Below are 27,897 nucleotides of genomic sequence, written 5' to 3' on the forward strand. Positions count from 1 at the left end.
GATTGCTGGCTCCCCACCCCCGGCCTTGTTCCTGCGTCTGGGATCCTGTTATTGGCCTCCCCAATGTCGCATTAAAAGACGTCAATGCAGTGCAGGCTATTATCTCCCTTCAGCTTGCCTGCTGTTATTTAAGGACTTTGTGTATCTGCGCACTGACGGTGGCCTGGCTGTCACCGATAAGCTGCCTTTTTGCCTCGCCCCCTCCTGGCAGAAGCCTGGATTTAGCCGTACCAGGGAAGACATGACATCCGGGATGCTCTTTGAATGGCAGAGCTGGTGGCTTACTGGAGATGTTCCCCTGGCAACGGCTGCAGAGGAGTAACCACGTGTGATGCTAGCAGCTGTCTCTGGGTAGGCTGGGGTTTGCTTTGAATGCCAGAGAGAGAGAAATCCACTCTGCAGGCAGCTGCTCGCTCTGCCATGGCTGACTGAGACACCCTCCTAGCTGAGTGTTAGGGCCCTGTCTCCACAGCAGCCCCTCAGTTCTGGACAGGCTACTCTGCTCTGAAAGGCTGTTGTTGCCTGCTAGATAAATCCAATCCCTGCTCCCCATTGTACATGATCTGATCACCTGCCTGGTCATAGTGGGGTGACTCTTTGCTCCCTTGACAGCTGTGGTCCCTCTTCTAGGTAAATGATTTCCTTTCCTCTGTATTAACTGGAGGATCCCAAGCAGACGAATAGCTCTCTGATGACTTCTTGTAACCCCCAACAAAGCCCAAAGAGGCAACTCCATGTCCCCCCTCATCTTTAGACCTGGAGTCCTTTTCCTTCCCACAGCTGTTTGATTGCCCCATCTTCACTGAAACTGCTCCCTCTCTGACTACATCTGCCACCTGCCTGCTCTCAGGGGTGGCTTCTCACTGCTCCCTATGGGTGGGTTGCCTACCTCTCCCTGTTTCCTTTCCCCTGCCCCATCTCTCTTTCTTGCCTGCGCTTGGGGAAGGTGCTCCTTCCCCTGCTGCCATGTTCTATTAATATTACTGTGCACTGACTCTCAAGCTTGGGCTGAGAATATTCTACCGTATTTATCATTTTCAGGGTGATGAAGAGGATGAAAATGCCCGGCCCCTGGCTGAGTCATTGCTCCTGGCAATTGCAGATCTGCTCTTCTGTCCAGATTTCACTGTCCAGAGCCACCGGAAAAGCACTGTGGTAAGCAGGGGGGGATATGCTATTTAGGTCCAGGTAGCTGAGCAGCGGGCCTGGCTTTGGTTCAGTTTCTAATAAGGCAGCCATCTTTTCTCTATACCAGTCCAGGTTATGTTTCCCTCCTGTCCATCTGGGTAAAGCTGGATAGCATTTCCCTTGCACGTGGTGGGTATGGGCTGATGAGTTGCAGAGGAAAGGTGCCAAGCTGAAGATCACCCAGTTAAAATTGAAATGGAATGAATTCTGAGAAAGGAGGAGATGGTTCTTAACAAGGCATATCAACCTGGTTACTCTGTGAGGGAGGCGGGACAGAACGCCAGTGTGCTGGTACATAACAGGGATGAATTGTGAAACATGCTGCTTAGTAAAGAGCTCTGAGGAAAAACCTAACTGGTTTATTGCCCTGTGGCCAGTGACGTATTTCCCTGTGGTCTGAAATAAGCCTACTCGGGGCAGCATTGTCCTGTTTAACAAGAGGAGCTCACACATGACGTTGGTGGGAGCAATATAAGAACTTAGATCATGGAGCACCAGCAATGACACAATTGAGCTAGGCTTGAGGTTGAGGCCTCTTCCACTGAAATCCACAAAAAGTTGTAGTGGTGTCCAAATTGGTGAGCAACATCTAGAGCTAAGGTGGGATTATGCTACAAAAATTAAATGGAATTGGATAAGGAGTTCCTGATTCTACCAACCTAAAAATAGAGCCACTCACCCAAGCGGCCAAGTGTCTTCTCATACCTTTGCCACTTTGTAACAGAAATTCCTCTGAAAAGTAAAAGGCCATTTCCTGGGCTTCCCTAGCTGAGATCTAGTGAGTAGCCCCACGTTTCTGAAGTTGAGATCTGATTTCAAAAGGAACTCCTTTCTAAACATAGTATTTCCTGGGTTTCTAACATTTGAAGTTTTATTTGAACTGTAACATTCTTGAAAGGCCACTGATCTGTGCCTGCAACCTTCATTCCGCCTCCACAATGTGTTCTGTGTGGCAATAATGCTACTGACCTTCATTGTAAAGCACTTTGACATCTAAAGATGAAAAGCTTTATATAAGGATTATTATTATTATGTTACCCAACTATGACATTCAGACTTTGCCCCACTGATGTCTGCATTGTCATCTTGTCAGAAGCCAGACGAATGGAGCAAATTGCAGATGCTGTTATCTTTGATGCAGATGAGAGAGCCTGTGGAGATTACGGTTTCATTTGCTAATGTTTGTACAGCACTTTGAAAACATGAAGCACTAAATAAGCACTGAGCATTACAAATCTGGCCTTGCAGTGTGCAGGCATGATCCAAGCAGCCTTCATAAATCACATGTAATGCTCCATCCTAACTCAACCATATCTACCATTAAGATGGAGTCTTACAACCTGGACCTATAGTATCCATGGACCCTGTTGCCATGTTAAAGAGAGATGCAGTTGTGGCTGGGAATTCAGAGCTACCTCTGAAGTAGGATATCCAGGAAAACCGAGACTAAATCTGTATGAGATGGGCTGGGATGAAAAGGCTCCTGTATCACTTGCTAAGTCATCCTAAAGGGTCTCAGGGCTGTTCTACACAGCTGTAGGCAGCAGAATGGTGTGCCACTGTGATATGAACTTGCTGTGGCTAATAATGGAGCTGCCCTCTCTGTCATTCTGCAGTGCTCAGCACTTGCTCCATGGTATCCATTTGTTGTAAAGGGACATTGATTAAAGCAACCCATCGTGATATCTTAAAAGATCAACCTGGTGTTGTCCCAGGCTAGTAGTCAGCTAGAAGCCACTGCTAAGGTTCCCAGAGATGGGATCCAGAAATAATGGAATTGTATACCTAACCATTAGACAACATGCAGTGCTGGGAGGTTCAGTTCTTTGGTATCAATAACATTTTTTTTAACCTCATTCTCATGGTTCAACTTTTAAAATCAGATTAATCTATGAAATTCCAAGTGATCCCGCCAGGCCCCTCTGGAATTGGAGGTAAATATGAGGCTGAAATAAGGGACTCCTGAGTGGAATGTGAGGTACTGGAGTAGTAGAAGCAGCTGGAACCTTGGTGCGATACACTTCCACATTTGGAGCCTAATTTTTCAAAGATGCTAGATACCAGGAGGTACCACTGACTTTCACTGGAGTTAGGTGCACTCAGCATCTCTTAGAATTAGGCCCTTGACTTAGAGGCCAATGTTAGACACTGTTGTAATTAGTTGGTCTTAAATTCATTAATTTAATCCCTACCTTTTCCACGCTTCCTAGATCACAAAAGGTGTTATTGCATCATATCTGCCTTGCTTGGTTTGTGCTCACGTAATAGATCTTGCTAAGATCCTATTCCTTCCCCCATCAGACTAGATACGACAGTCAATTCATTTTCTGGGTCAGTGTCAGTAGAGTGGTGAGATCCATGAGCCTTGATTTTTCTAAGAAGCCCTACTCTGAAAAGGGAGGAATTGACTTGCATATCTCTTCATTTTGGCTTGAAGGTGCACCTGAGCAGCTTGTTGACTCTGAGATGCAGCTGGGGGTATCTAATATTGGCTTTTTGAGGAAATATCAATGCAGTCTAGTAAGGTATAGAAGAAATTCTCATGCTTATGGTCTCTGGATTCAGTACTGCCTGAATGGAGGAATGATGATCATGTGCCTAAGATGATGTAGGTCTGGGAGACAGGGACCTTGGTTCTAGTCTTGGCTCTGCCACAGACCCTTGGACAAGTCACTCTTCCAGACACACAACTGGTGTACATCAGCAAAACTCCATTGAAATCAGTGGACCTGCACTCATTTACAGCAGCTGAAGAGCCAGGCCTTGTCTGTAAAGTAGGGATAATGGCTATGCCACAGAAGAACTATAAATTACTAGATGTCTATAAAATGTGCTGAGGTCCTCACGTGGAAGGTGCTATAGAAATTCTGTGAAATATTGTCTGCTTCTGCTTGACGCTGTGGATGCAGAGGAATAACAGCAATGATCTTCTGAACTCTGGCTGGCAGCATGTTTAAGGGTTAACCCCTAAATTCTCTGCAGGTCAATCTTGGAAGTTTTCAGAGTAAGAAAACTCTAAAATTACTAACCCTCCCCTCTTCTCACTGGATAGCAAAGAAAGTCTGTGGCATGAAGGAGGAGATTAACTTCAAGCTGCAGGCCAAGTATGTATAATGACACGAAGTTTCTCTCCTATATGATTGGCCTGTGATACCATTACTGAGATCAGAGCTGAGTTTCCTGGTACTGACTGGGTGAAGCGCAGCAATAGCCGGGTGGTCTGATACGGCCGGGTAAGTACCAGCTAGAATGGCTGGCGCTATTCCATCATTACAGATCAACCCCTGCAGAAAATGCAGTCATCCTGGCAAACACACACTCTTCCATTGTTCCCTCAAGAGTGGAGAACGTTAGAATCTTGTTCCTTTCACCAGCATGTGTTACACACCAGGGACAGCATTAACCCAGTGTTAGCACAACTGCAGGGCTCTTTCATTGGGATTGTAACTCAAGTGAGTAAAAGGAGCCTGTCAAGTCTCAGCTTCCTCTTCATAAAGTTGTATTGTCCGCAGCAATTGAGCTGCAAGCCTGATGGCCTGACCTTCATGGAAGCTCTAGGTGCTCTGAAGTTCAAAGGCATGTATAGGTGCTCTTCATCGTTGGAAATCAGACTTGGGCTATTATGTTTGGTTTTAGCCTCTCCCATGTTGAACATTTTTTTCTAAAAACTGCAGTATTTATTCCAGGCCCTGCCTGTAAGGACAGCAAAGTGGAATCCTCCTTTAAAAATATACCTGCGAAGGAGCATCAACATCACATCAAACTAGGATGTGTGTGATGACTGCAAAATTCACTGAGAGATGGGGGTTTCCAAAGAACCCATGACTTGCACTTTGTGCTCTCTCTTGTTACAGTGATGACAGTAATAGGGCAATAATATCATTTAAAAACATCCCAAAATGTTAAACAGCATGCAGTGTAGCATGGACTCAGATGAATAGGCAGAGGCCTGAAATAACCCCCAGGGTTTAGATCCCCACTGGGCCTAAGTGGGGGGAGAATTGTTTATGGCTGGCTGGTTGTTGGTGTGGCCTCTCTCACTGCATATGGCTCCTGTGCTCAGCTCCCCAAATGACTGCAGTTTAATCATCAGAGGGCAGGGATGAAATTCTCTCTCTCTCACATTCACACACACGTGAGAGTGTATGTGCAGGGGATCTCATGACTGTTCCAGTCCCAGCAGGAGTTGTTGTGAGGGGTCATGCAGGAATTGTGGCAGCAAGGGAGTTCCAGTCTCTGTCAGCAGGAGATGCTGAAGGGGTGGTACAGGAGCTGTGACGGCACGGGGAGCTTGCAGTTGCTCTAGTCCCAGAAGGAGCAGGTGTCTGTGTGCTAGCTTTGTGGGAGCTTGTGGTTGGGAATGAAGGGATGGTGGTGTGATTGCACTTGAACTTCTCCATACTGAGAGCAATCCTGGGTGTATGGGAGAGAATGTTGCATAATGGATCACTTGATGATTACCTGTTCTGTTCATTTCCTCTGAAGCACCTGGCATTGGCCACTGTCAGAAGACGGGATGCTGGGACAGATGGATCTTTGGTCTGAGCCAGTATGGCCGTTCTTATGGGAATCCACAGTAATTAGGCAAGAGTTGTCCTGTGAACTGAACTCCTGCTCCTGAGTGGACCAGGAATAAGGCAGCACAGAGAATTTGATCAATTAAAACACTGAAAGGAACAGTTTAAATGTGCCAAAAGCCTTTGACGTAAATGTATTCATCTGGGCACTTTTACCCTGGCTGCTCCTGAAGAGTAAACATGCTGCTTTCAATGTCTATTTGTCTCCACAAAGTGCCTGTGTGGAGGATTCAGTTCTGAACAAATACCTGGCTACAGCAAAGAACGATGAGCCAGGGCTGCTACCAGGGGGCTCAGAGTTCATCCCCTAGTGTTACAAGAGTGCCTGTGGGGGAAGACGGAGGCTGTAGAGCCATGCTGGGAACAATACCAGGAGCTGCCAGAGGGGGAGAAGTTGCTTGGGTAATAGTGATGTTATTTGTATTGTGGTAGGGCCTATGGGGCCCAAGCAGGGATTGGGGCCCCAGGGTGCTAGGTGCTGTACATGCACATAGTGAAAAGACAGTACCTGCCCCAAGGAGCTAACAGTGCTGGAAGCTGGACTGTGTGCTGTTGGGCCTTTTTGGGAGGGGGGGCGAGAGGGTGGGAGAGTGTATAGGGGAGGGGATAATACTTCAAACAATTAAGAGTAACACATATTTTGACTCATTAGCACCATGGCTTCCCCAGTGCAGGCACCTTACCGTATTCCCCAGTGGGCAGTTGACTCAAGCCTCTGCATGCCGGAGCTCTGACCTCTCTCCTCTCCACAGGACACAGCTGAAGATATCCACTCTATTGACAGCTGTGAGTACATCTGGGAGGCTGGCGTGGGCTTTGCTCACTCCCCCCAGCCCAACTACAACCATGATTTAAACCGGTAAGACAGTCCAGAGGTGCAGGGCAATGTGCTCAGGCTGTGTGTGGTGGGGCCCTGATGGAGATTCGTGTGGAGCTGGGATCTGTTCATTCACTTCCCCAGGAGTCCAGGGTTGTCATTTGCTATGGGCAAGGGGGTGCAGTTGTCCCACCAGAGCTCGGTTTGCCCATGCCCTAGACTTTTCATAAGTTTGTCTTCCACTCCCCTCTACCCCCAACCCTCTATGACTGTGCAGGATATGATATAATCACCTATGATGTTCTATGTAGTGACACAACTCCCCTCCACCCACAGTTTATTTGAATGATGCTCCTGCCAGTATCTGTGATTCCCACATGGGTTTGCTCCTTGTTTTGGGAATGCTTCTCTTTATTACTACCTATTATACCAACAGAACTTGTAGTACAGAGCAGGGAAGTACCTAGTGGCTGCAAAATACACTGTCATGTTGGGATTGCAAGCTCAGACCCTGGGCTCCCCATTGCAGTAGGCGCTGGGAGTGTGATAGAGGTAACGCACCTGTTTCCTCATGCTGGGGGAGGAGGAGGAGGAGCATCTTGCATCACTCTGGTTTCCCATTCAACTCCCTACCTCCCACACCCTGGGTAGCACAGCATGGCTTTGGTAGGTCCTGAAAGGAGCCACAATCAGCCTCTGTTGACTGGAACATGGGGCCTTTGCAGAGTAGGGCTGCTGAGGGGAGTTGGTGGGGATGCATGGAGGGCAGGGGCAGGTTCTGGTCTGTGTGGTGGGGGCAGTTACCTGGATTCCAGTGTGTTAGCTGCTGAATGGCCCAACTCACCGCAGACCCACCAACAAGGGTTCTTTGTTGTTGAGGATGAGCCTCCCTTAAGTGTCTGTTGCTGGTGAGAATGGTGGTTGTGTGTCTGAGGTCTTAAAAGGGTGTTTCCAGCTGGCTTGGAAATAGCTGTCCAAGGATGCAACTGAGGACTCGCTACCCAAAGGACTCCAGGACTTGTCCTCCTTCTTTTTCTTTTTCAGGACAGAGCTGCTGAAACTCTTGCTGACATGTTTCTCGGAGGCCATGTACCTCCCCCCCTCCTCGGACAACAGCAGTGCCAATCCCTGGGTACAGTTTTTTTGCTCCACAGAGAACAGGTGAGAGGGACAAAGGGCACTGCTTTGGGGTGGGGGAACGGGATGAGTTCTGCTCCCAGCTCATCTCCCCAGTACACAGGATAGTTTATGAGGCATAGCAGGCTTAAATTTTCTTCCCTAGGCTGGGCAGGTTGTGGCTGTTTTCATGTCACATTCTCATCATGTGACTCTCTCCCCTACCTCCTTCTCCATACTTGGCTCACTTCGTCTACCTTACACATAATCACCAGTGTGAGATAGGTCAGTATTATCCCTGTGTTACAAGTGGAGAAACTGAGGCACAGAGCAGTGATGTGCCTTGCCCCAGACCCTGGTGGGAGTCTGTTGCAGAGCTGAGTGGGTAGGACTCAAACATCTTTGGTTCTCAAGCCTGTCTCCAATGACTAGCTTGTCTTTTTCCCTGCCTTGGTTCCCCACTTCCCCTCTTTGTTAATATGGGCACCTTGTTAGTTGTAATGAGTATAGTGCCTGGTTTGCTGCATTTGGTTGTAGGGGAATGCTGTCCCCTACTGGCTGAGCAATGAATCTCCTGTGTGACTATCAATCAGCAAAATGACAGTTGGCTGTTAGTTTGATGCTGCATTTCACAGGTCGAAGGAGTCCAGCTTCATCCCTCTGTCTGGAGTGCTTCGAGAGTCCTGCCATCTTTCTTATGTTTTGTGTGTCTATTGCTTTAATTGGAGAAGGGTGCTGAATTGACAGCCTTGGAGGCTAAAGTCCTTTACTGGGTCACAGAACAGGCAACCCCCACAGACAGGACCACCGTGAAAGTCCACCATCCAACACCACAGCATTGACCTGGGAGGCCATTTAGAAATCAGACTGGAGATCAGTTTCTGTGGGCCATTAAATCTTCAGCCTCTGCTGAAATTGACAACCCAGTTGTCAAACGGAGGGTGGAGGTGGGGGGTGTTTTTTATTGATTATACACACTTATCTCTGGGAACTAGACTGAGACCTCCAAACCCATTGCACACAGGCTTCCAAACAGCTGTCAGTAATACCTTTTTATTTGCTGTGGATTTGAACCAATAATCTGCTGTAGAGGTGAAAGGCTCAGTAAGTCATTGCCAGATCTTTGAGCTGGATGGCCCCCATGTCCTGCATAGTAAGGACTTAAATTGAGAGCCTGCCCTGTCTGTCTTACCCATGCTCTGTCTGTGAGGCCCATATTCTGACTGCTGTGTATATACTGTTATAAGTGACTCCTCCCCGACCCCACACACCTGAATATGACTTTGTAGATTCTCAAGCTAAGCTGGTGGTTGTGCTTTGCATAGGAAGCCTGCTTCCTTTTGGAAGGACATTGATCAGGGTATTGAGTGTGCAGGGTAAGTACCTTCTGTGGCCTCTCTCTCAGGCTATGTCTACACTACAGCAGCTGCAGTGGCACTGCTGTAGCACTTCTGGTGAAGACACTCTCCCACTGGTTTAATAACTCCGGCCTCTGCGAGAGGCAGTAGCTGTGTTGGTGGGAGAAGCTCTCCCACTGACATAGTGCTGTCTACACCTGCCCTTAGGTCAGTGTAACTTACGCTGCTCAGGGGTGTGCATGATAAGTTATACTGGAGTAGTTTGTAGTGTAGAGGTAGCCTGAGTCTCTGGAGTTCTCTTGCAGGCATGCACTGCCGCTTTTCACCTCGCTCTTGAATATCGTCTGTGCCTATGACCCAGTGGGTTACGGGATCCCCTACAACCACCTGCTCTTCTCTGACTACCGGGAGCCCCTTGTGGAGGAGGCGGCCCAGGTGCTGATAGTCACTTTGGACTATGACACCTCCACCAGCTCAAACCCCACAGTGGATGGCACCACTACCAGCACCGCCATGGATGACGTGGATGTAAGTTATACCAGGTTCCTCTCTCGCCCTTGTCCCCCCGTCTCTAGTGTCTTTGCAGCAGATCTTTTTTCTAGGTCTTTCTGATGCTGCCTCCTCTCTACCAAGGGCTTCTCTAGACCCACACTTGTGTCTCGTCCCAGCTAGGACACTCTTTCTCATATCCTACAGTGCAGGTGTGTGGATGGGTAATGCTGGTGAGTGATGCCGGCAGCCTCAAGTCCCTGAAGGCTGCAGTCCTCTCTTTATATACAGCACAGGCAGTACAGGTCTCCCCATACTGACCTGAAGAGGCCCGCTTTAAGGCTACAGAGAAGTCCAGTCCCTCTCCACCACCTGTTTGGCGCCTCTGCTCCTCTCTGGGGCCAAGTGAGGTGGGGTTTATGCTGTGGACACTTATCTACTGGGGCCCAGTCTGACACAGTCCAACCTATTTCCCATAGGCCACTGAACAGCCAGCAAATGGGAATGACGTTGGTCACAGTGGCTTGTAGGTGAAAGTCCCTTACCCCATTCCCAATCTCTTGAGCCATCTGGTCTCCTGGCATTTAGAAATGGAAGTATTCGGGTCACTCACTGAGAAGCTGACAATTCGAGAGCTGATGCGAGTGTCACTAGCCCACAGCCCCTGTTGTTGTTGGTGGTTTGGCTGGTGGTGATGGTGAGCATCCCCTTGCTGTGTGCTTACGCTTGGCTTCCCAAGGGAATGCTGTGACTAATATGGGGTTCTTAAATTTTCTTCTAATGCAGCCTCCAGGGCCAGACAACCTGTTTGTGAATTATTTGTCTAGGATACACAGAGAGGAGGTAAGGAGCTCCTTCATTAAGATTCTTCCTGATTGATTTCCTGTATATTAGGCTAACTCAGGCCACCACACGTTGATGTTTCTTTACCCTCTCGGTTGTGTGTCCCAGGACTTCCAGTTTATCCTCAAAGGAGTGGCACGTCTGCTTTCGAACCCACTGGTCCAGACCTACCTGCCAAACTCAGCCAAGAAGATCCAATTCCATCAGGAACTCCTTGTTCTCTTCTGGAAACTCTGTGACTTTAATAAGGTACAGATAAATTAGCATTGTGTGGGGAGGGAGACAAACATGAGCCAGTGTTGGAACCAGGAGGTGGGGACAGAAATAGGAGAAGGGCTTGGTGACCTGAGAAAACAGACAGTTTTTGGAGAGCCCCGAGCTTGTGCCCAAAGATGGGTCTTTTTTAGACTAATGAAATTTCAAGCGTTTGGGGTGAGCATGTGATGTACATGGTTGGTTGAGCTGGCCCCTGCTGAGAGGTTAGGGGTGATCACGTGACACAAGGAGCTCTGGTTGTGCTAAAACCTGGAAAGTTGCTAGGGGTGATTACATGAAGCATGACCTCCGGTTGCATTGGCCCCTGCCCAGCACTTAGTGGTGGCTATATAAACCATGGAGCTCTGGATGCATTGGTCTCTGATGAGAAAGAAGATGTGAACATGTGACTTGTTGTGCTGGGCCCTTTGAGGGGTTAAGGGTGATCTTATGACAGCTGGGCTCTGACTCCTCTGACCAAGGACTAGGGTGAAACCCAGAGCAGTGCTTGAAAAAATTCTAAAAAGATTTTAAAAATAAAAGGATTAAATCCCCACGAGACAGAGGTCTGGATTGCTTCCCCAGAAGCAGGACACATGCAGGCCTGGATGGCTAGACCCAGCAGAGAGGCTTCCCTGTTCCTTTCCTTTCTCATTAACTGGTGGCTGGGATCAGCGACTAAAGAGTCACATTTTAAAAAGCAGCCGCTGATTTAGATGCCTCAGATTTTAGGTGCGCATCTTGAGACACATAGAGCCTCCCAGTGGGACCTACAGATCCTCAGTCCCTCTGAAAATCAGGCCCTAGGTAACTGAAATTAACAGCCACTTCTGGAAATGCAGGTCTGGGTGTCGGTCTCCTTTTTCTAGCTAGGATGTGAAAGCACCTTTGACTGACTTGTCAGGGCTGATACCAGGATCTCCTACAGCACAGTTTCTGCAGAAAACAGAACCCGTCTGAGATCATCTTACCTCCTTCCCTCTCTTTCAGAAATTCCTCTTCTTCGTGCTGAAGAGCAGCGATGTGCTTGACATCCTGGTTCCGATCCTCTACTTTCTCAACGATGCCAGAGCAGATCAATGTAAGTTCTATATCCGTTGTTCCAAAGCCTTGGTCTGCAGATTCAAGTCTGGAAGGGTGTCCCTGATCCCTCTGGAGAGACAGACAGACAGTGGGTCCCACTTCTGCTCTCATCCCCACCCCCCCAGTAAATCGGGGGTTTCTCCACTAAAATTACTATGATTAAACTGGTGTAAGTGAGAGGAGAATGAGGGCAGGTGTCTGCAATTCAGAGACTTTAAGCCTCACACAAGAATTCCATGGAGAAAAAATGGGTCCATGCGAATCCTTCAGTATTCTGGGGCCGACCTCAGAAATGTTCTGGACCCCAGGCTGGTGGAAGCAGGAGAGATTTGTTACCTTCCTCTTCCAGCTCCATTCCTGGAGGCAGCAGGAGTTTCTGGCAGTAGGTGGTTTCCTTGCCCTCCTGTGCTGCTGCAGGAGATGGAGATAGGGTCCTCCCATGCAGAGCCCCTGTATGAGCAGTTGGGTTACGTTGTGGTTTCTCCTTTGGTCTCGCTCTTTTTCTTTTCTCTTCTCCCTGCTCTTCCTTCTCCATCGGCCAGCTGGCTTCAGCATTGTGCTTCTTTCTACAGCTCGAGTGGGACTGATGCACATTGGCGTCTTCATCCTACTGCTGCTCAGTGGGGAACGTAACTTTGGTGTCCGTCTGAACAAGCCGTACTCTGTGCGAGTGCCCATGGACATCCCCGTCTTCACAGGGACACACGCGGATCTTCTCATCATAGTGAGTATGGCTTTGGCTGGCACCGCCTGCCTCTGCTAGCTCCTGCTTCATCCAGCCACACTTCACCAATCCTCTTCCTGTTTTTACCCTCTGAACGCTGGTACACCATAGGCTGCTAGCCAGTGAGGAGCCAGAAAGACCTGGGTGCCTGTCACTGAAGTGTCTGAGCATTAGTGGGATCCTTGCATCCCACTAAGTGAGAGGATAAGTCTTGCACGGAGCATGAGAGGAGAGGTTTTGCTAGAGGATGGTTATTCCAAAGGGCAGGGTACTGATGTAAAGGTGGACAGGCGTCCCAAAGAAGTGATGGGGTGGGGTGGGGTGGGATTAGTACCACTGGGGCAGAACTGGTCCTTAGGAAAGGGAAGGGTGGTCTTGTGTTTTAAAACAAATGACCTGGAACAAGTCATTTCACTTCCCTGTGCCTCAGTTTCCCCAGCTGTAAAAATAGAGACAATAACACTTACCTCCACCTCATAGGGCTATTGTGAGGTTAAATTCACTCATTGATGTGTATAAGGTGCTGAGCATCATAGAAATGCCTGTGAACAAAGCCTGTGTACTCTGGCAGCTGGGGCTGAAATCTGCTGCAAAGCCCCATGATTTCTGTTGTGCTCTAGTACAGAGGAGTTTCTGCAGCAGCTTCAGGTAGACTTAAAAAATGGAGGCCTGTACTGAATGAAATATGAAAATGAATAACCCAGCCAGTAAAGTGTCCCCCTTGCTATTTATTTATATTAAATTCAATTTATTTTATACTGCATCTAAATTTTCAGTGGGCTGCAGACTCTTGTGTTGACAATGCATTACTGTAATGGAGTCAGGTGGGGGGCAAGTTGAAGTTTCTCTCAGCTGGTTAGGGGGCAGTTGAGGCTTTTGACACCTGGGGAGGCATGGGAATCAGTTTGAGATTGTGGGATAAGCACATTAACTGGATGTTTCTGCTAAAATTGGCAGTGAAATTGTTAGCTCATATTGGTGTTTAAATGCCATCGCTAGGTTTCAGGGTTAACACCTTATTGAGATTAATAGGGCAGGTCACACCTCTCTTATTTCGGGTTGTCTGTAGACTTCAGGAAGATGGCACTGCATCAGCTTGCACTCAGTTTCTGTTTTTAATATGCCCTTAACCGTAAGGGCTGGAAAGGAGTCTGTATAAATGAAAGCTTAGACTCCTGGAGCACAAGTCTACGGCAAGGGCTGCATTCCATGCCTGTGTAATTGCAGAGTACACGGGCCCAGCCTAGGAATGAATGTTGTCAGGAAGCTATTAGCATGGGAGTGGGACTGGTATTTGTGGGGATAGTTGTTTCAACAGTGCAGCAGTGCTGGCTCTCCCATTGCTCAAGTCCTTCCTTGCTGTAGGTCTTTCACAAGATCATAACCAGTGGGCACCAGCGACTGCAGCCCCTCTTCGACTGCCTGCTCACCATCATCGTGAATGGTAAGCAGCCCCGACTCAGAGTGAAGCAGCCTCTGGAGGGAGGGATCTGGGTTTTCCTGGTAATTTGAGTGTAGGAACCTAACTTGCCTATGTTTGGTAGCATTTGCTATTCCAGTTTAACCTGTAGCCAGCATAGAAGGTGGCAGCAGTGGTCAGGGCAGGAAGGTGCTGCAGGAGGATTAGCCTGTGCAGCTTTTGAGGTAAAGCCGATCTGGAAATTCACCACTTCACTGGAGAGGGACCTGTGGAAATGGGCCTGGGTGGAAGGAGAGCTGGCTGGAGTTGGATGGCTGTTGAATTAGACCCCTCCCCCTGGGAGCTTTCCCTGTAGAGGAGGGTGGGAAGAAGGAGCCAAAGGGGTGACTTGAACAAGGGCAAAAAGAGCTAAATGAAGTGTTTGGGATAGGACTGAAGAGGTATAATACTAACTCTTCTTCAGCAGGTGGCGCCAATGGTTTTCCGATGAAGGTACTGTATCTGGATCTGAATTATAGCCAATGATGTCTCTTCTATAGGATGATTTTTTTAAAAAAAACCTATAGAGAGAATCTCTCTCTCTCTCTCTTCAATTCTGTAGGTTTTTAGAGTGATTTCTGTAGGACCCTGTTGGGTTCATCCCTCTTATATCCCATGAGACTTGTCAATAAGGAGTATGTGGGCAGATCAGTGAGGGCTTACAACGGGACTTTCTTACCAATTAACCTGCTCCTGCTGATCAGCCTTCTCTCTCCATTCTGCCCATTCCTCCCTTTTCCCTTCCCGTAGTGTCTCCCTACCTGAAATCTCTTTCCATGGTTGCTGCCAACAAGCTGCTGCACCTCCTGGAGGCCTTTTCCACCACCTGGTTCCTCTTCTCCATGGTCCAGAACCACCATCTCATCTTCTTCCTGCTGGAGGTTTTCAATAACATCATCCAGTACCAGTTTGATGGTAAGTGGCTAAAGGTGAGCCAGCCCTGACTTTGTTCTGCTGTCTCAGCCCAAGATGCCTGGGGAGGAATTTCAGAGAAAATGTTGGTCTGAGATATAAACTGTTCACTCTCCTTTGCCCAAGAAAGATGGTGCAGAAACCAGCTAGCAGCGGGCTTGTCTAGATTAGAGAAGTTTGCACTGATGTAGCTACTCTGGTGCCAAGCCCTAATGTTGACACACCACATTGGTGCAAAATGGGGCTTTGCTATTTAACAGTACAAAGAAACCCCCCTGTACAGACAGGGCCTGAGATGGATGATAGGGTGAGCAGGATACCTCTCTTGAAGTGTGAGACACAAATGATGGGTACAGTGAGTGTGTGTCAGGGGGGTGGGAATACCCAGAAACATGGCTTAGTGATGGAATCAAACTGCTTAAATTATTCAGCTTTGTAGGGGAGGAAGGAAAACAGCCTCTCACTTTTTTGTTGAGTTTTTAAATGTGCCTCCTAGCTCTGCAGCTCCAGGTGTTTGAAATGTTCCTCAGTTAGAGGAGAAACTCCTCATTGCTTGGAGGAGGTTGAATATTTACTGAACGAGTTCCAGCCCGGTCCCCCATTCTGACTTATGCAGAAATGGAATGGGGTCTGACAGCCTCCTGGGGCTCCTGGACTCTCCTGTTCGGAGTTAGTGCAGTGATTTCAAAAATAAAAAAGAACTAGAAAAGGGAGTGCCATTTTTCTACAAGTGACTGTTTTAACTGATGGAGATGTGCCCTTTTATAGTGCTTTGTGGTGGGTAAAAACAGTCCATGATGGGGATGTGGGTGTATGTGTGTTTCTTCTTTTTAATTGTTTTATTTTCCCCTTGGGAATATCAGGCATCTTGACTCTGGTCCTCCCTGTGGTTTTTGGATTTTTTTGGTGTTTTTTGTTTTTTTTTGTAGGTCACATGTTGTGAGCTCCTAATCGAAGAGGGAGAATGTGGGGTCATTAACAAAGACATCCTTTCTCGAAAATGTTAACTAGGCACTTGAATTAAATTTGTGTTAACAGAAAACAGTTTTAAACAGTCTGATCAAAAATCCCTTCTGCTCTCAGTTATTGAAATGTCACTTTCTTGACTCTTGTGATGTCCTCATTTCACTAGTTCTCTAATCGTCACAGTGAAGATAAAGATTGTGTCCCAGTTATTTTTATTAAAAGTCACGGACAGGTTGCGGGCAATAAACAAAAATTCACTGAAACCCATGACCTGTCTGTGACTTTTACTAAAAATAATAGAGGGGAGTCTGAGGGGGGATGACTGAAGCCTGAGCCCTGTGGGAGGAAGAGAACCTGAGCCCTGTTGCAGTGGTGTGAGTCCAGCACCCACTGTCACAGCGGCTGATGGCTCTGAGGTCCCTGCTGAAGCCCCAGCAACTGTCAGCTCCAGGGTCCCCACTGCAGCCCTAGTAGTTGATGGCTCCAGAGTCCCTACCACCCATGGTGGCTCAGAGCTCGGAATGCCCCTGCCTCTGCCCATGGTGGCTGGGGGCTCCAGGTGCCCATCACCAGCTGACAGCTCTGCCCCCACCACTCTGGGGCTGAAGCTAAAAATGTCATGGAGGTCTCTGGAAGTCACCGAATCCATGATTTCCATAACATAACCTTATAATTAATCATGGTGTCTTCCAGCCTAGACAGGATCTGAATTTCTCAGATCTTTATGTGCAGTTTTCCTCTTTTGCAGGTTGCCTTTATTGGTGGAGGTGAGGCTTTCTGAACTGTCAGGTGCCCTGCTAATGCACGTTAGGTTACTGTGTTCCCTTTGGGATGCCCAAGTTCCTGGTGGTAGATCAAGTTAGAGATCTTGGAACCTTTTCTCTGCTCATTTTGTTGCTGTGATTCCCAGGGAACTCCAACTTGGTCTACGCCATCATCCGCAAGCGGAATGTGTTTCACCAGCTGGCCAACTTGCCCACGGATGCTCAGTCCATCCAGAAAGCTCTGCAGCGCAAGAAGAAGACTCCAGAGCCTATTTCTCGCACCAACTCCCAAGATGGGCTCTCCATGGAAGGGTCCCGCCCTGCTGCTCCTGCTGAGCCAGGGACACTGAAGACTAGTCTGGTGGCAACTCCAGGTCAGCCTTGGCTCACTTTTACAGTGGGGGTTTGGTGAGGAGGGTCTAGAGGCCTTCTCTGCAAGATGTGGCCAGGACTCAGCCTTCGCCTGGGTTTTGGAAAAGTCTAAGGGCTTGTCTATGGGAGCAAGTTGCACCAGTGTAACTATATTGGTTTAAAAATGATTAACATCTGCTCAATGTGCAGCGACAGTCAAAAAAGCTAAGAGAATGTTGGGGATCATCATGAAAGGGACAGATAAGACAGAAAATATTGTGTTGCCTTTATATAAATTAATGGTACGCCCCCGTCTTAAATACTGCAATCAAATGTGGTCTCCCCATCTCAGACAAGAGATATTGGAATCTGAAAACGTTCAGAAAGGGGAAACAAAAATGATTAGGGGTATGGAACAGCTTCCATATGAGGAGAGATTAATAAGACTGGGACTTTTCAGCTAGGAAAAGAGAGGACTAAAGGGGATATGATAGAGGTCTATATAATCATGACTGGTGTGGAGGAAGTAAATAAGGAAGTGGTATTGAAATTAATAGGCAGCAGATTTAAAACAAACAAAAGGAAGTATTTCTTCACACAATGGACAAACAACCAGTGGAACTCCTTGCCAGAGGATGTTGTGAAGGCCAAGAGTATAACAGGGTTTAATAAAGCACTAGATAAGTTCATGGAGGATAGCTCCATCAATGGCTATTAGCCAGGATGGGTAGGGATGGTGTCCCTAGCCTCTGCTTGTCAAAAGCTGGGAATGGGCAACAGGGGATGGATCACTTGATGATTACCTGTTCTATTCATTTCTTCTGGGGCACCTGGCATTGGCCACTGTCGGTAGACAGGATACTGGGCTAGGTGGACCTTTGGTCTGACTCAGTATGGCCGTTCTTATGTTCTAATGGGGCAGAAAGCTGTGGGCACACTTTTCTCAGGGTAAGAGTGGCTCGATGCAGTTTAGTCTAATTCACTTAGGAATGGGTTTAACTAAACTGAAATAAGCCACTCTTAGGCTGTGTGGAGCCTCCATTCACCAGTTTATCGGTTTGGATTCACGCCTGATGTTATACCAGTGACTCTCGCTCCTGTAGACACAGTCACTCCTTTGCCATAACCCTCACCCCATATAGGTAAAAGGAGAGCATTTCAGATGGAAACAGAAGTGCAGGGAATTTGTTTTTGTAGGACCTGAAGGTTAGGCGACTTCAGAGCTCTTGCTTAGACTTTCTAACTCTCTCTCTGAATTCAGGCATTGACAAGCTCACAGAAAAATCGCAGGTATCAGAAGACGGGACCATGCGCTCCCTAGAGCCAGAGTCTTCACAGTCTCCTTCGGAGGGTAGCCCAACTGCGGTCATTAGTGACACAGAGTCCTGGAGCGGGGTAAGGCCCTGTGCTCCTCTTCTGCATGGAAAGGTCTGTAAAACAGCACCGAATGGGTGAAAGTCTATGAACCCCAAAGGAGAGGCCTTGACAGGATGGCCTTCGTCCAAGGGATAAAGTCTATGGTCCTAAAGCAGATTGCAAGCTGTAGAATTTAAAAACACTCGTAGCCCAAGGATATTGTGGCACAGAAGCTGTCAGCCTTGCCTTCTCTCCCTACAGGGCTTGACTGAGACTTTCATCTAACGCAGCAGCAGTTCCACTGTTTGTGCTAAGGAGACACTTCACACTCTGTGAATCTCCGTAGTGCTGGACTCCCAGGCCTTTGTCACAGAGTTGTCCTGCTACTTTCCCATCAAGAACCACCAAGCTGCACTATTCCAGTTCCAGCAGAGCTAGTCTGCCCTTTTATTGCATGCCATTAATTCTTCAGCCAGCCCTTTCCGTGCAATACTGCAAACCCTGAGGCTCTTTCTCAGGGCACACCTCATGTGCTGTCATATGGGCCCTCTCCCTGATAGGGAATGCATGTTTATAGACATGGCTCTGCGTAAGCACTCGTTCCTAGAACAGGAAATTCTTCTAAGTTTTGTTATAATCTTTCATTTTAGTTTTCAGGAATTTCTTGCCATTTCATTTTATCCTGGCGTCCTGCCCCCTGGGGGTGTGAGGCACTATGGGGGGTGAGGTGTAGAGCAAACCGCCCCACACTCATGCTGTAGTGGCAGTTCCTGTCCTGCAGGGCTGGGGCTGGCTCCCCACTCTCGGTGGTGTGACCTGGCAGTGCCACATCGCAGTGTCTGGAGCAGAGAGCCGGGCCCAGCCCCGCGTACAGGAGCTGCCACAGTGGAACTTTCGTTTTATGTCATTTTAATAGTTTTTCATTTTATTTTGTGTTGTTTTGCATTTGAGAAAAACATGGTTCTCCTATTCATGATCCACCATGGTGTTTTGCATCCCTATGGACATTGCACCTCTGGCAACTGGAGGGCAACACTATCCCTTGTGCAATATGTGACCTTTCCCCAGCTTCTCCTCTTGGTTCCCTGAGCCTTGTTTGGAATGGCTGGTCAATCGCACAGATATAAATTCACCCAGTGTAGAACAGAAGTGGGCAGCGGGCACTGGTTTGGTTTGGTATGTATGTGTTGCAGTGAAATTAGTCATGGATCAGTAGCCCTGGATTGTCTCAGCATTGCAATGTGCAGGCTGCTCTTTCAAACACAGGCAATCTCTGCTTGGAGTGAAGTTGTCAAGGCTAATCTCAGCTCTCCTTTAAAACAAATCCAGTTTCTTCCCTTTTCCCTTCAGAAATGTAAACTGCTTTCTCAGTCTGAAACTTTGTCACAGATTTCCCTTAAAGATCACAGGTTATTCATGGCCCTTGTCCCCTCATCCCCGTGGCTGCTTGAGACGGGACTTGGAGATGTGTGAAACCTTCCAACATGGGCACCTTGACGGTTGCATAGGACCCAGTCCAATGACCACCGTGGGGAACTCTGGCTAGGCTGCTGCTTATTTGCACTTGAGCTGCCGCAAATTCCCTTTCCCTTGCCAGCTGGCTGCCTACTGCTGAACAACTCCTGCATCACAAGATTTAGCAACTCAAAGGCACCATTGCGGTCTAATGCACTGAGCAAGGGACCCCTTCTCCTCTAATGACTCTGTGGCTTTAGTTATATACCGGCTTAGGGGGTCTGATCAAGTGTCTCAAAAGGCAGGACTGGGGCCATGGAGCCCAATCTTGCAGACACCTACACATGCGAGTAACTATGTGCATACCTAAGTGTTGGCAGGACTGAGACCAAACAGTAGACTCGATGAGATGAGCAGCAAAACCTAGGGAGTGGTGGGGTGAGGAAGGGTCGGGGTTATAACAGTACAGTCACATGGTACTTCAGTTTAGGCACATGCCTGTCTCCATGGATCCACATTGATCTAGTTGGTTCAGACCATCTAAACAACGTGAGCAGGGAACACTTGCATAAATCATGTCCCTTTTCAAAACTGGCTATTTCCACGCTCTTCCTCCTTCCACCCCCACTCCCAAGATCCTTAGCCCAGTAGTGTGAAGTTCAATCTCCTGCCCACACTGACTGAGTTAAACCACTCCATTGAGCTTACTGCAATGATCTCCTCTTATCAGTGGGAACCATCTCGAAAGCATCTTTGTTTAACATATTGCAGCATAATTCCATCCAACGTCCCCTAAACATGTCAGCAGCAAGTCAGCTGCTAGGCGGTGGCGGGAAGTGGGGAAGGACTATGAGAGAGAGAGAAAGAGGAAGGGGGCCCCTGGGCAGGTCTGCTAAAAAAGGTATTTTTATGAATTTATTTTTAGAAGCTTGATTGAAACAGGATACTGAAGCTGAACCATAAGGATGTTATAACTGCAAACATTGCAGAACTGCCTTATCATTCAGATGTTGAATAGACCAGGATAAATAGAATTCCAGAGAATTGAGATTTCCCCGACTTGTTTTCCTGACCCTCCTGATGCCCTCAGCCTATAAGGTGCGGTGCTGGTTTTGGCCCCGAGTCACCAGGTTACTTGAGTAAGTACCTGTCTTTAAGCACACAAGTAGTTCCGTCAGAGTCAGCAGGACAAATCTAGGCCTTCATCTGCCAGGGTTTTGTGGAATAAGCTGTATGCATGATCACACCTCTGTGGAGGATCAGTGACATTCTCTCTGCAGCGGAAGCAAGCCTTTCATAAGTACCAGCACTTCTGGGATTCTGGTTGTGAAGATGACCTGCAGGAACCCACGCAGAGCTGGCTTACTGCCTCTGCAACTATAGATGAGACAATGACCTTAGGAAGTGAGAACTGGTTTCATTAAACTCAATAGGGAGTGTTGACGCTTTGGCTCCTTTTTACCCTGTACAAAGAAGGTCTGAAATGATTTTATAAAGGGAGTGTTTTTCCAGCTTTTTGAATGAGAGATATTCTGGTCTAGTCTTCTAGGAAAACATGGCAGACTCTTGAGTGACCACAGAACTCGGAGGATTATGACAGCACTAGTTTTGAGGGTATAAAACTAGAGTAGATGAGAGGGGAAGAGATTTGTAATCAGACTATTTAAAACGCTTTGGCCAAGGCTCTCAAAAGTGACTAGTGATTTTTAGGGCCTGTGTTTTGGTTTCTCTCTGAGGACACCCTAAAGAGGCCTGGCTTGTTTTTCACAAAGGGCTGCTAACTCAGTCTCAGAAAATTGGGCCCTGTTAAGGTGTTTCAAGTTGGGCAACAACAAATGGCAACACCCCCAAATCGCTAGTTGCTTTGGAAAGCTTTGGCTTCTCTTTTGTTTGTTTAATCCCTGTATGACTCAGACCTTCTTTCCATATCAGAAAGAAGCAAAACACAGGCCCAAACTCACTTTCCCCCTCATATAGGTCCCCGTAACTATTTCAGTGCTCATGGGCTTAGCAGCAGCAGCATCAAGGTTTGTGTCCAGAGTTGTAACCTTGCCACTTCCTCAATTTCACCGCTGGCTAATCTCTCTTTGAACCCAGGCCATTTCACAGTTAAAGGCTAGTGCATTAGACCGAACAGTGGGTAATGAAATGCTGGTGGTGGTACCTTTTCCTAGAGGACCTGGCCAGACTGCTTTGCATAGTGATTCTCCAGGGTGGCCAGGAGGAAGAGATGGTGTTCAGCAGAAAACCGATACTGCTAACTATTCCGTGCTCATACTGACTCTGATTATATATTAATAGGAGGCATCGCAGCCCAAACGGGATCGAAGGCGTCTGTCCAGTGCATCCTTGAGCGGGCAGTGGATGCCAACATCTGACTGGGTGAGAGGAGCTGGGATGGGGAAATGCCCGAGGAAGGGAATTGGGATTGGGATAGAACTCCTGTTTCTAAAGCTAGGATGTCCCAGCTGCGCTGAGGATACTGCTGCAGATGAATCTCTCTGCAGAGATTTCCACTGATTTGGGGCCTGATCCAAAGCCAGGGGAATGACTCCCATAGAGTGAGCTTTAGGTCAGGCTATTGGTGCATATCCAGGCTTCTGTACTAATGTGATAGGCCTTAGAGAGAGACTCTAAGTGTGGACAGATCCCTCTTCAGAGATTCCCACTGACTTGCTGTTTATCCCACTAGTTACACATCCCTCTTCAGGGACTTCCAGATCTGAATACTCAACATACTGTAAGCAGAGATACTTGAAATGCTAAGCACTAACATAACCTGTGAGCTGTTCAGATCCTTCTCCATGGGGCACTGATCTCCTCGTTGGGGGGTTTTCACCCACAGGTGCTGTCTTGGAAATCGAAGCTGCCTCTGCAGACAATCATGCGGCTCTTACAGGTGCTGGTTCCCCAGGTGGAGAAGATCTGCATTGATAAGTAAGTGTGTTGTCTTATGTAATAATTGGGAGGCTGCAGGGGTTTGACTGGAGGTTGATTGTGAGAGGCTAAAGGCTATGATGTCGTCTGGGAGACAATCTAGGATTTAACCAGGGATGGACTTGAGTGTATGCTTAAAGCCCAGGAAATCAGGCCACTAATTCAAGTTCATGTATTTCTTTACTCTGGTGGTACATTCAGCTAGATTTCAACTCCAGCAGATACCAGGTGCTAGAGCTCTCCCAAAGCTTACTGTTTATCTCGTCATTTACACGATCTCCTCTTTTCAGTGGGAGCAGCTCAGGAGTCAAGTCCACGGTGTGTATGTGCGTGTGTGTATCTGGTCATGCATGACGTGTATGTGTTTGCCTGGGTCAGTACTTTCTGCTGCAGCAAATTTCACAAATGGCAATTGACGATGTCCTGGACACTCACATTCTCCCTCTCTCTGCAGGGGCCTCACAGATGAATCTGAAATCCTCAAGTTCTTGCAGCATGGCACTCTAGTGGGACTGTTACCTGTCCCTCACCCCATCCTGATCCGCAAATACCAGGCTAACTCGGGCACTGCCATGTGGTTCCGAACCTACATGTGGGGAGTTATTTATTTAAGGTAAACCAGCTAGATGAGTTCTTAGCCCATGTTTTCCTAGCACTAGCAAGGTTTTGGTGCAAATCCCTAGTCTGTAGAGCAGCCAGCCCTAGACACTCCCTCCCTTATCCGATGTACAGTGTTGGGAGAACTTGCAGCTACTCTGTGACTTCCCCTTTTCCAGCAGCGTGTGCTGTAGGGAATAGCGTAGACACGCTGGCAGTGGAAGAGCACAACTGCTCCAGTGCCTGCATCTCCAAGCAGGAGGTATTGCAGGGAAATGATGGAGGAGTGCTGCCTGCCTGGGGTCTTGCAGCTCCTCCTGTCCCTGCCTCCGCTCAGAGGAGATGCTGCAGGGCATTAGGCCAGGAGCCCCGACTTTGCGGGAGCTCACAGCTGTTGCATTCTCCTCATTGCCAAGCGATAAATGTCTCAGTTCTTGTTATCCCAGCTGGCAAGATTTGAGTGCCATTAACATTAGCTTGTTTCATAGTAAGTGGTGTGACCGTCTTTTTCTCTTCCAGGAATGTGGATCCCCCCATCTGGTATGACACGGATGTGAAGCTATTTGAAATTCAGCGAGTCTAAGATGAAAGAAGGCACTTACCTCTGATAAGAGAGAAACACTGGAAACAAGGACCTCGCTGTGCATTGCTCCATTACAGCTATTCCTGCATTTCACAGCCAGCTGAGAGACCAAAGGGACAATCACTTCCATTTACCTACCTGTCATTTTAAGCTTTAATCAGGATCTGCGCAGAGATACTGGCCCCTAAGCCTGCCTCCCTTCCTATCCCTCCCCAGGAACCCTGAGTGAAAGATGCCTAAGAAGTGTCCATTGTGGTTGTTGCACTGGAAACCAGACCATTCTTAGCTCTTCTGTCATTCTCTCACTCCTGGCTTCAGTCTGGAGACAAACCTGAACCTGACCAGCTGGAGGCTATGACTTCCGCTCCCTCACCCCCTGGTCAGAGTCAGCATTTGATTAAAAGACTCTGAATGTAAAGAGTTAAACTGGGTCAATGAGGGAAGCTGCTGCTGCTGCGGGTGGTGTGTGTTGTTTTTTTTTAATTGTAGAAATACATCGTTTTTGTGGTTCTTTCCAAAGAATTTATTCCAAGACTCCGTCAGGTTGCAGGTCATCTTGCTGCTGCCTCTCCTCACTGTCCATAGCCGGGCTGGAGGATCTTTATTTACCAGCTGAATGAAAAGGGAATGCTAAAGGGAATCTATTTGTTCATCCACTTCATGTCTGTGTTTTGGGTCCCTCTTTCCTTCCCCTTTGGTTGCTGTAAGCCAATGCTTCAATGCAAAGTCCAAAGCTCGGCCGTTTCCCCTTCTTCCCCACTCTGTCACTCACTGCCCTGGAGGTTTGCAGTCCTGGAATGATGCTGTGCCCTTAGAGATGGGCTCTTTAAATGACCAGAGTGTATGTGTCTAAAGCCACTTTGAATACCTTCCTCAGACTAAGGGGGTCAGTGCAAAGGCTGGGAGGAAAGGCCTGGACCCAGAGGCATCAGCAGGCTTTTCCTTGCAAGGAGAAAGGAACAGTTTGTGTTGCCCTCCAGCAGCCGTTTTCCATTGACTGAAGGAGATTAATTGAAGGCAGCATTGTCCAGCCTTGGAAAAAGCGATATCCCACCTTCCTTGCTGGGCACGTTCTCACGGCATGTGGGGAATGGTGGAAGGGATCAGTTGTACATTGCTTTTTCAGGGCAGGGGGTTGAAGGAAGGTCTCAGGGAAGTCTTAAGCAGCATATTGAAGGCAGCAGGAGAAAAGCAGCTAGACACTGGTGGGAGTGACTGCTGGGCTGAAGTTGGATCCTTCAGAAGGCCTTAATGGCTTCTGGTTTAAAAAAGCTAGACTGTATTGGATCCCAGGCATGGTATGTGTGGGAACCTATGGTTTGCAGGGATATTGGGAGATCATCTGCCTCAGTCACAAGATATTGTGGTGCCATGCTTGATGCAGCAGTGTAGGGTTGCAGTTCTGTAGATTAAGACATGAGCCAGAGGTGTTCCTGTTCCCCTGGAAGGTCTTCATGTTGCAGACATGGACCACAGGAAAAGGAGGATCCTCTCATCGACCAAGTTCTAACTCCTACTGCTTAGTCCTTAATGTTTCATTCTGCAGACCGCCAAGGACAGCCATTCTTGATCCCTAGCTTTAGAACCACTGCTGTAGATGACTCCATGTAAACCATTCTCCTTACCCCTATGCAGGGGGCAGCTGTGTTATGGGGGCAGCCACCCTGTAGTTCTTCCCCTTATGAGGAGGTCCATGCTGTGGTATGGGCAGCCACTGGGCAGTAGCCCTCTGTTTGGTTTAATTTGGGCAGCTCACTGATTTAGTATCAAAGCAGTCCCCCTCCTGTGGTGCTGGAACGGGACTAAACCCCCCAGCCCAGTCTGGTACTGGAGTATAGTCTGGAATATCCTTGAAGGACAAGGGATAGATGAAGGGAATCTTTTTTTCTCTCCACTCCCAATGCATTTTGTCATCATTTCCATCCTCCACCTCCCCCATCTGTATACAGACATTTACAGATTGAAGTCTATATTTTGCTTGGAATATGTCTCATTGGAAGAATGTGACTGATGGAGCCCTAGTGATGGGCTGACATCTGATTGTACTGCACCTGCACCTCACAGCTGGACAAGGGATTTCTTGTGTCCCAGACGCTTGCTTTTCCCCTGCCCCTGTCACGCACACTGGTTTTGTGGTATCTTCCGTCCTTTCAGTTTGCTTTGTGTATCTTCTATTCCTTTGTGAATTCCTCTGCAGTTTTACGTTCCTTGATGTTTCAAGTTCATGTTCCTTGATGTTTCAAGTTCAGTCTTTGTTCCATGAAAATCAAATTGCACTGTAAACTATTTGCTCACCTATAGAGATATAAAAAGTATCTTAAACATGGCACCTGCTTTGACTCTGTCTGTCCCAGAGGGGGTTTATCATCTTGTTTGAGTTACTTCTGGGGGCCTATTGCATGATTTATGTGACTGGAGGATATGGTGTCCTGGTTTCCTTTGCAATGGGTGGCTTACCACCTCGTTATCTCTGGTAAACTTACCTGACCTGTGCATTCGTGGCTTTTGATATGCTGCGAGTAGAGCCTGTTAAAATGACTGAGGCCAAGGGCGTCACAGGATTCCAACAAAGGATTGGATACTTATATGAATAATGAGTACATAGAATTAATGAAATATAGGGCTAGAAAGGACCTTGAGATATCATCAAGTCCAGTCTCCTGTACTGAGCCAGGATCCAGTAAACCTAGACCAGGGTAGGCAACCTTTGGCACACGTGCCGATTTTCAATGGCACTCACACTGCCCAGGTCTTGGCCACCGGTCCGGGGGGGCTCTGCATTTCAATTTAATTTTAAATGAAGCTTCTTAAATATTTTTAAAAACCTTATTTACTTTACATACAACACTAGTTTAGTTATATATTATAGACTTATAGAAAGAGACCTTCTGAAAACGTTAAAATGTATCACTGGCACGCGGAACCTTAAATCAGAGTGAATAAATGAAGACTCAGCACAGCACTTCTGAAAGGTTGCCGACCCCTGACCTAGACCAATCCTGACAAGTGTTTATCTAACTTGCTCTTAAAAACCTCCAATGATGGGGATTCCACAGCCTCCCTTGGAAGCCTGTTCCAGAGCTTAACTACTCTTATAGTTAGAATTTTTTCCCTAATGTTTAACCTAAATCTCCTTTGCTGCAGATTAATTCTTCTTGACCTACTTTCAGTGGACATGGAGAACAATTGATCACTGTTCTCTCTGTAACAGCCCTTAACGTATCTGAAGACTTACCAGGTCCCCTTTCAGTTTTCTTTTCTCAGGACTAAAAATGCCCAGTTTTTTTTTTAATTGTTCTTCGTAGGTCAGGTTTTCTAAACCTTCTATCATTGTAGCTCTCCACTAAATTCTCTCCAATTTGTCCATATATTTCTTAAATTGTGGCACCTAGAACTGGACACAGTACTCCAGCAGAAGCCTCACCAGTGCTGAGTAGATCAGGACCGTTACTTCCTGTGTCTTACATACAACACTCCATTTAATACATCCCAGAATGATATTAGCCTTTTTCACAGCTGCATCACAGTGTTGACTCGTATTCAATTTGTGATCCACTGTAAAGCCCCGGATCCTTTCTAGCTAGAGTTTTGATTTTTGTTGTCCTCTCTAATTTGGGGGATATAAATTCTGTGCCTCGGGGCTTAACAAACTATGGTTAGAGAGAAACCTCCCCTCTGGGCAGGGTATTCCAGCAATGTCCATTAGGGGGTTTCTTGTACCTTCTGAAGCAGTTGATGCTGGCCTCTGTCAGATGCAGGTTACTAATGTAGCTGGACCATTAGTCCAATCTGGTCTGGCAGTTCCTATGTTCCAGAGCTGATCAGTTATTGGCCTCTTTATCCCTGGACAGTGAGACTTCTGGGTAAGTTCATGATGTTGCCACAAGAGACCACATCCCAGTCTCCCTCTCATGCTGTGTGTAGATGTTCATTGTACATATAGGGTGCATCTACGCTGCTAACTCCCCTGTGGCAGCGATCCTCAGAACTGGGTCTACAGACTCAGTTTACAGGGCTTGTGCTACGACACTAAAAACAGCCACTTACAAGTTCCCACTTATGCTTTG

General features: G+C 47.5%; 1 protein-coding gene across 3 annotated transcripts in view; it reads left to right on the forward strand.

Moving 5' to 3' along the window:
- HID1 (HID1 domain containing) overlaps positions 1–26,156 on the forward strand; it is a 44,266-nt gene extending 18,110 nt beyond the window's left edge. The window contains exons 1-17 of one of the 3 annotated variants that reach the window (XM_032785068.2): positions 244–351; positions 1,042–1,155; positions 6,518–6,624; positions 7,627–7,743; positions 9,362–9,584; positions 10,332–10,388; positions 10,497–10,637; positions 11,634–11,724; positions 12,299–12,450; positions 13,816–13,894; positions 14,660–14,824; positions 16,698–16,925; positions 18,164–18,330; positions 22,015–22,095; positions 22,559–22,650; positions 23,105–23,263; positions 23,767–26,156. In XM_032785068.2, the coding sequence (XP_032640959.1) occupies positions 265–351; positions 1,042–1,155; positions 6,518–6,624; positions 7,627–7,743; positions 9,362–9,584; positions 10,332–10,388; positions 10,497–10,637; positions 11,634–11,724; positions 12,299–12,450; positions 13,816–13,894; positions 14,660–14,824; positions 16,698–16,925; positions 18,164–18,330; positions 22,015–22,095; positions 22,559–22,650; positions 23,105–23,263; positions 23,767–23,830 (2,124 nt within the window). In that variant the 5' untranslated portion in view covers positions 244–264 and the 3' untranslated portion in view covers positions 23,831–26,156. Of the gene's footprint in view, positions 1–243; positions 352–1,041; positions 1,156–6,517; positions 6,625–7,626; positions 7,744–9,361; positions 9,585–10,331; positions 10,389–10,496; positions 10,638–11,633; positions 11,725–12,298; positions 12,451–13,815; positions 13,895–14,659; positions 14,825–16,697; positions 16,926–18,163; positions 18,331–22,014; positions 22,096–22,558; positions 22,651–23,104; positions 23,264–23,766 lie in introns of those variants that run through there. The other 2 variants (XM_032785066.2, XM_032785067.2) reach the window with 2 other exon arrangements.
- Positions 26,157–27,897: the final 1,741 nt, after the last annotated feature.

Source organism: Chelonoidis abingdonii, chromosome 13, assembly GCF_003597395.2.
Source record: "Chelonoidis abingdonii isolate Lonesome George chromosome 13, CheloAbing_2.0, whole genome shotgun sequence".
Taxonomy (NCBI): Eukaryota; Metazoa; Chordata; order Testudines; family Testudinidae; genus Chelonoidis; species Chelonoidis abingdonii.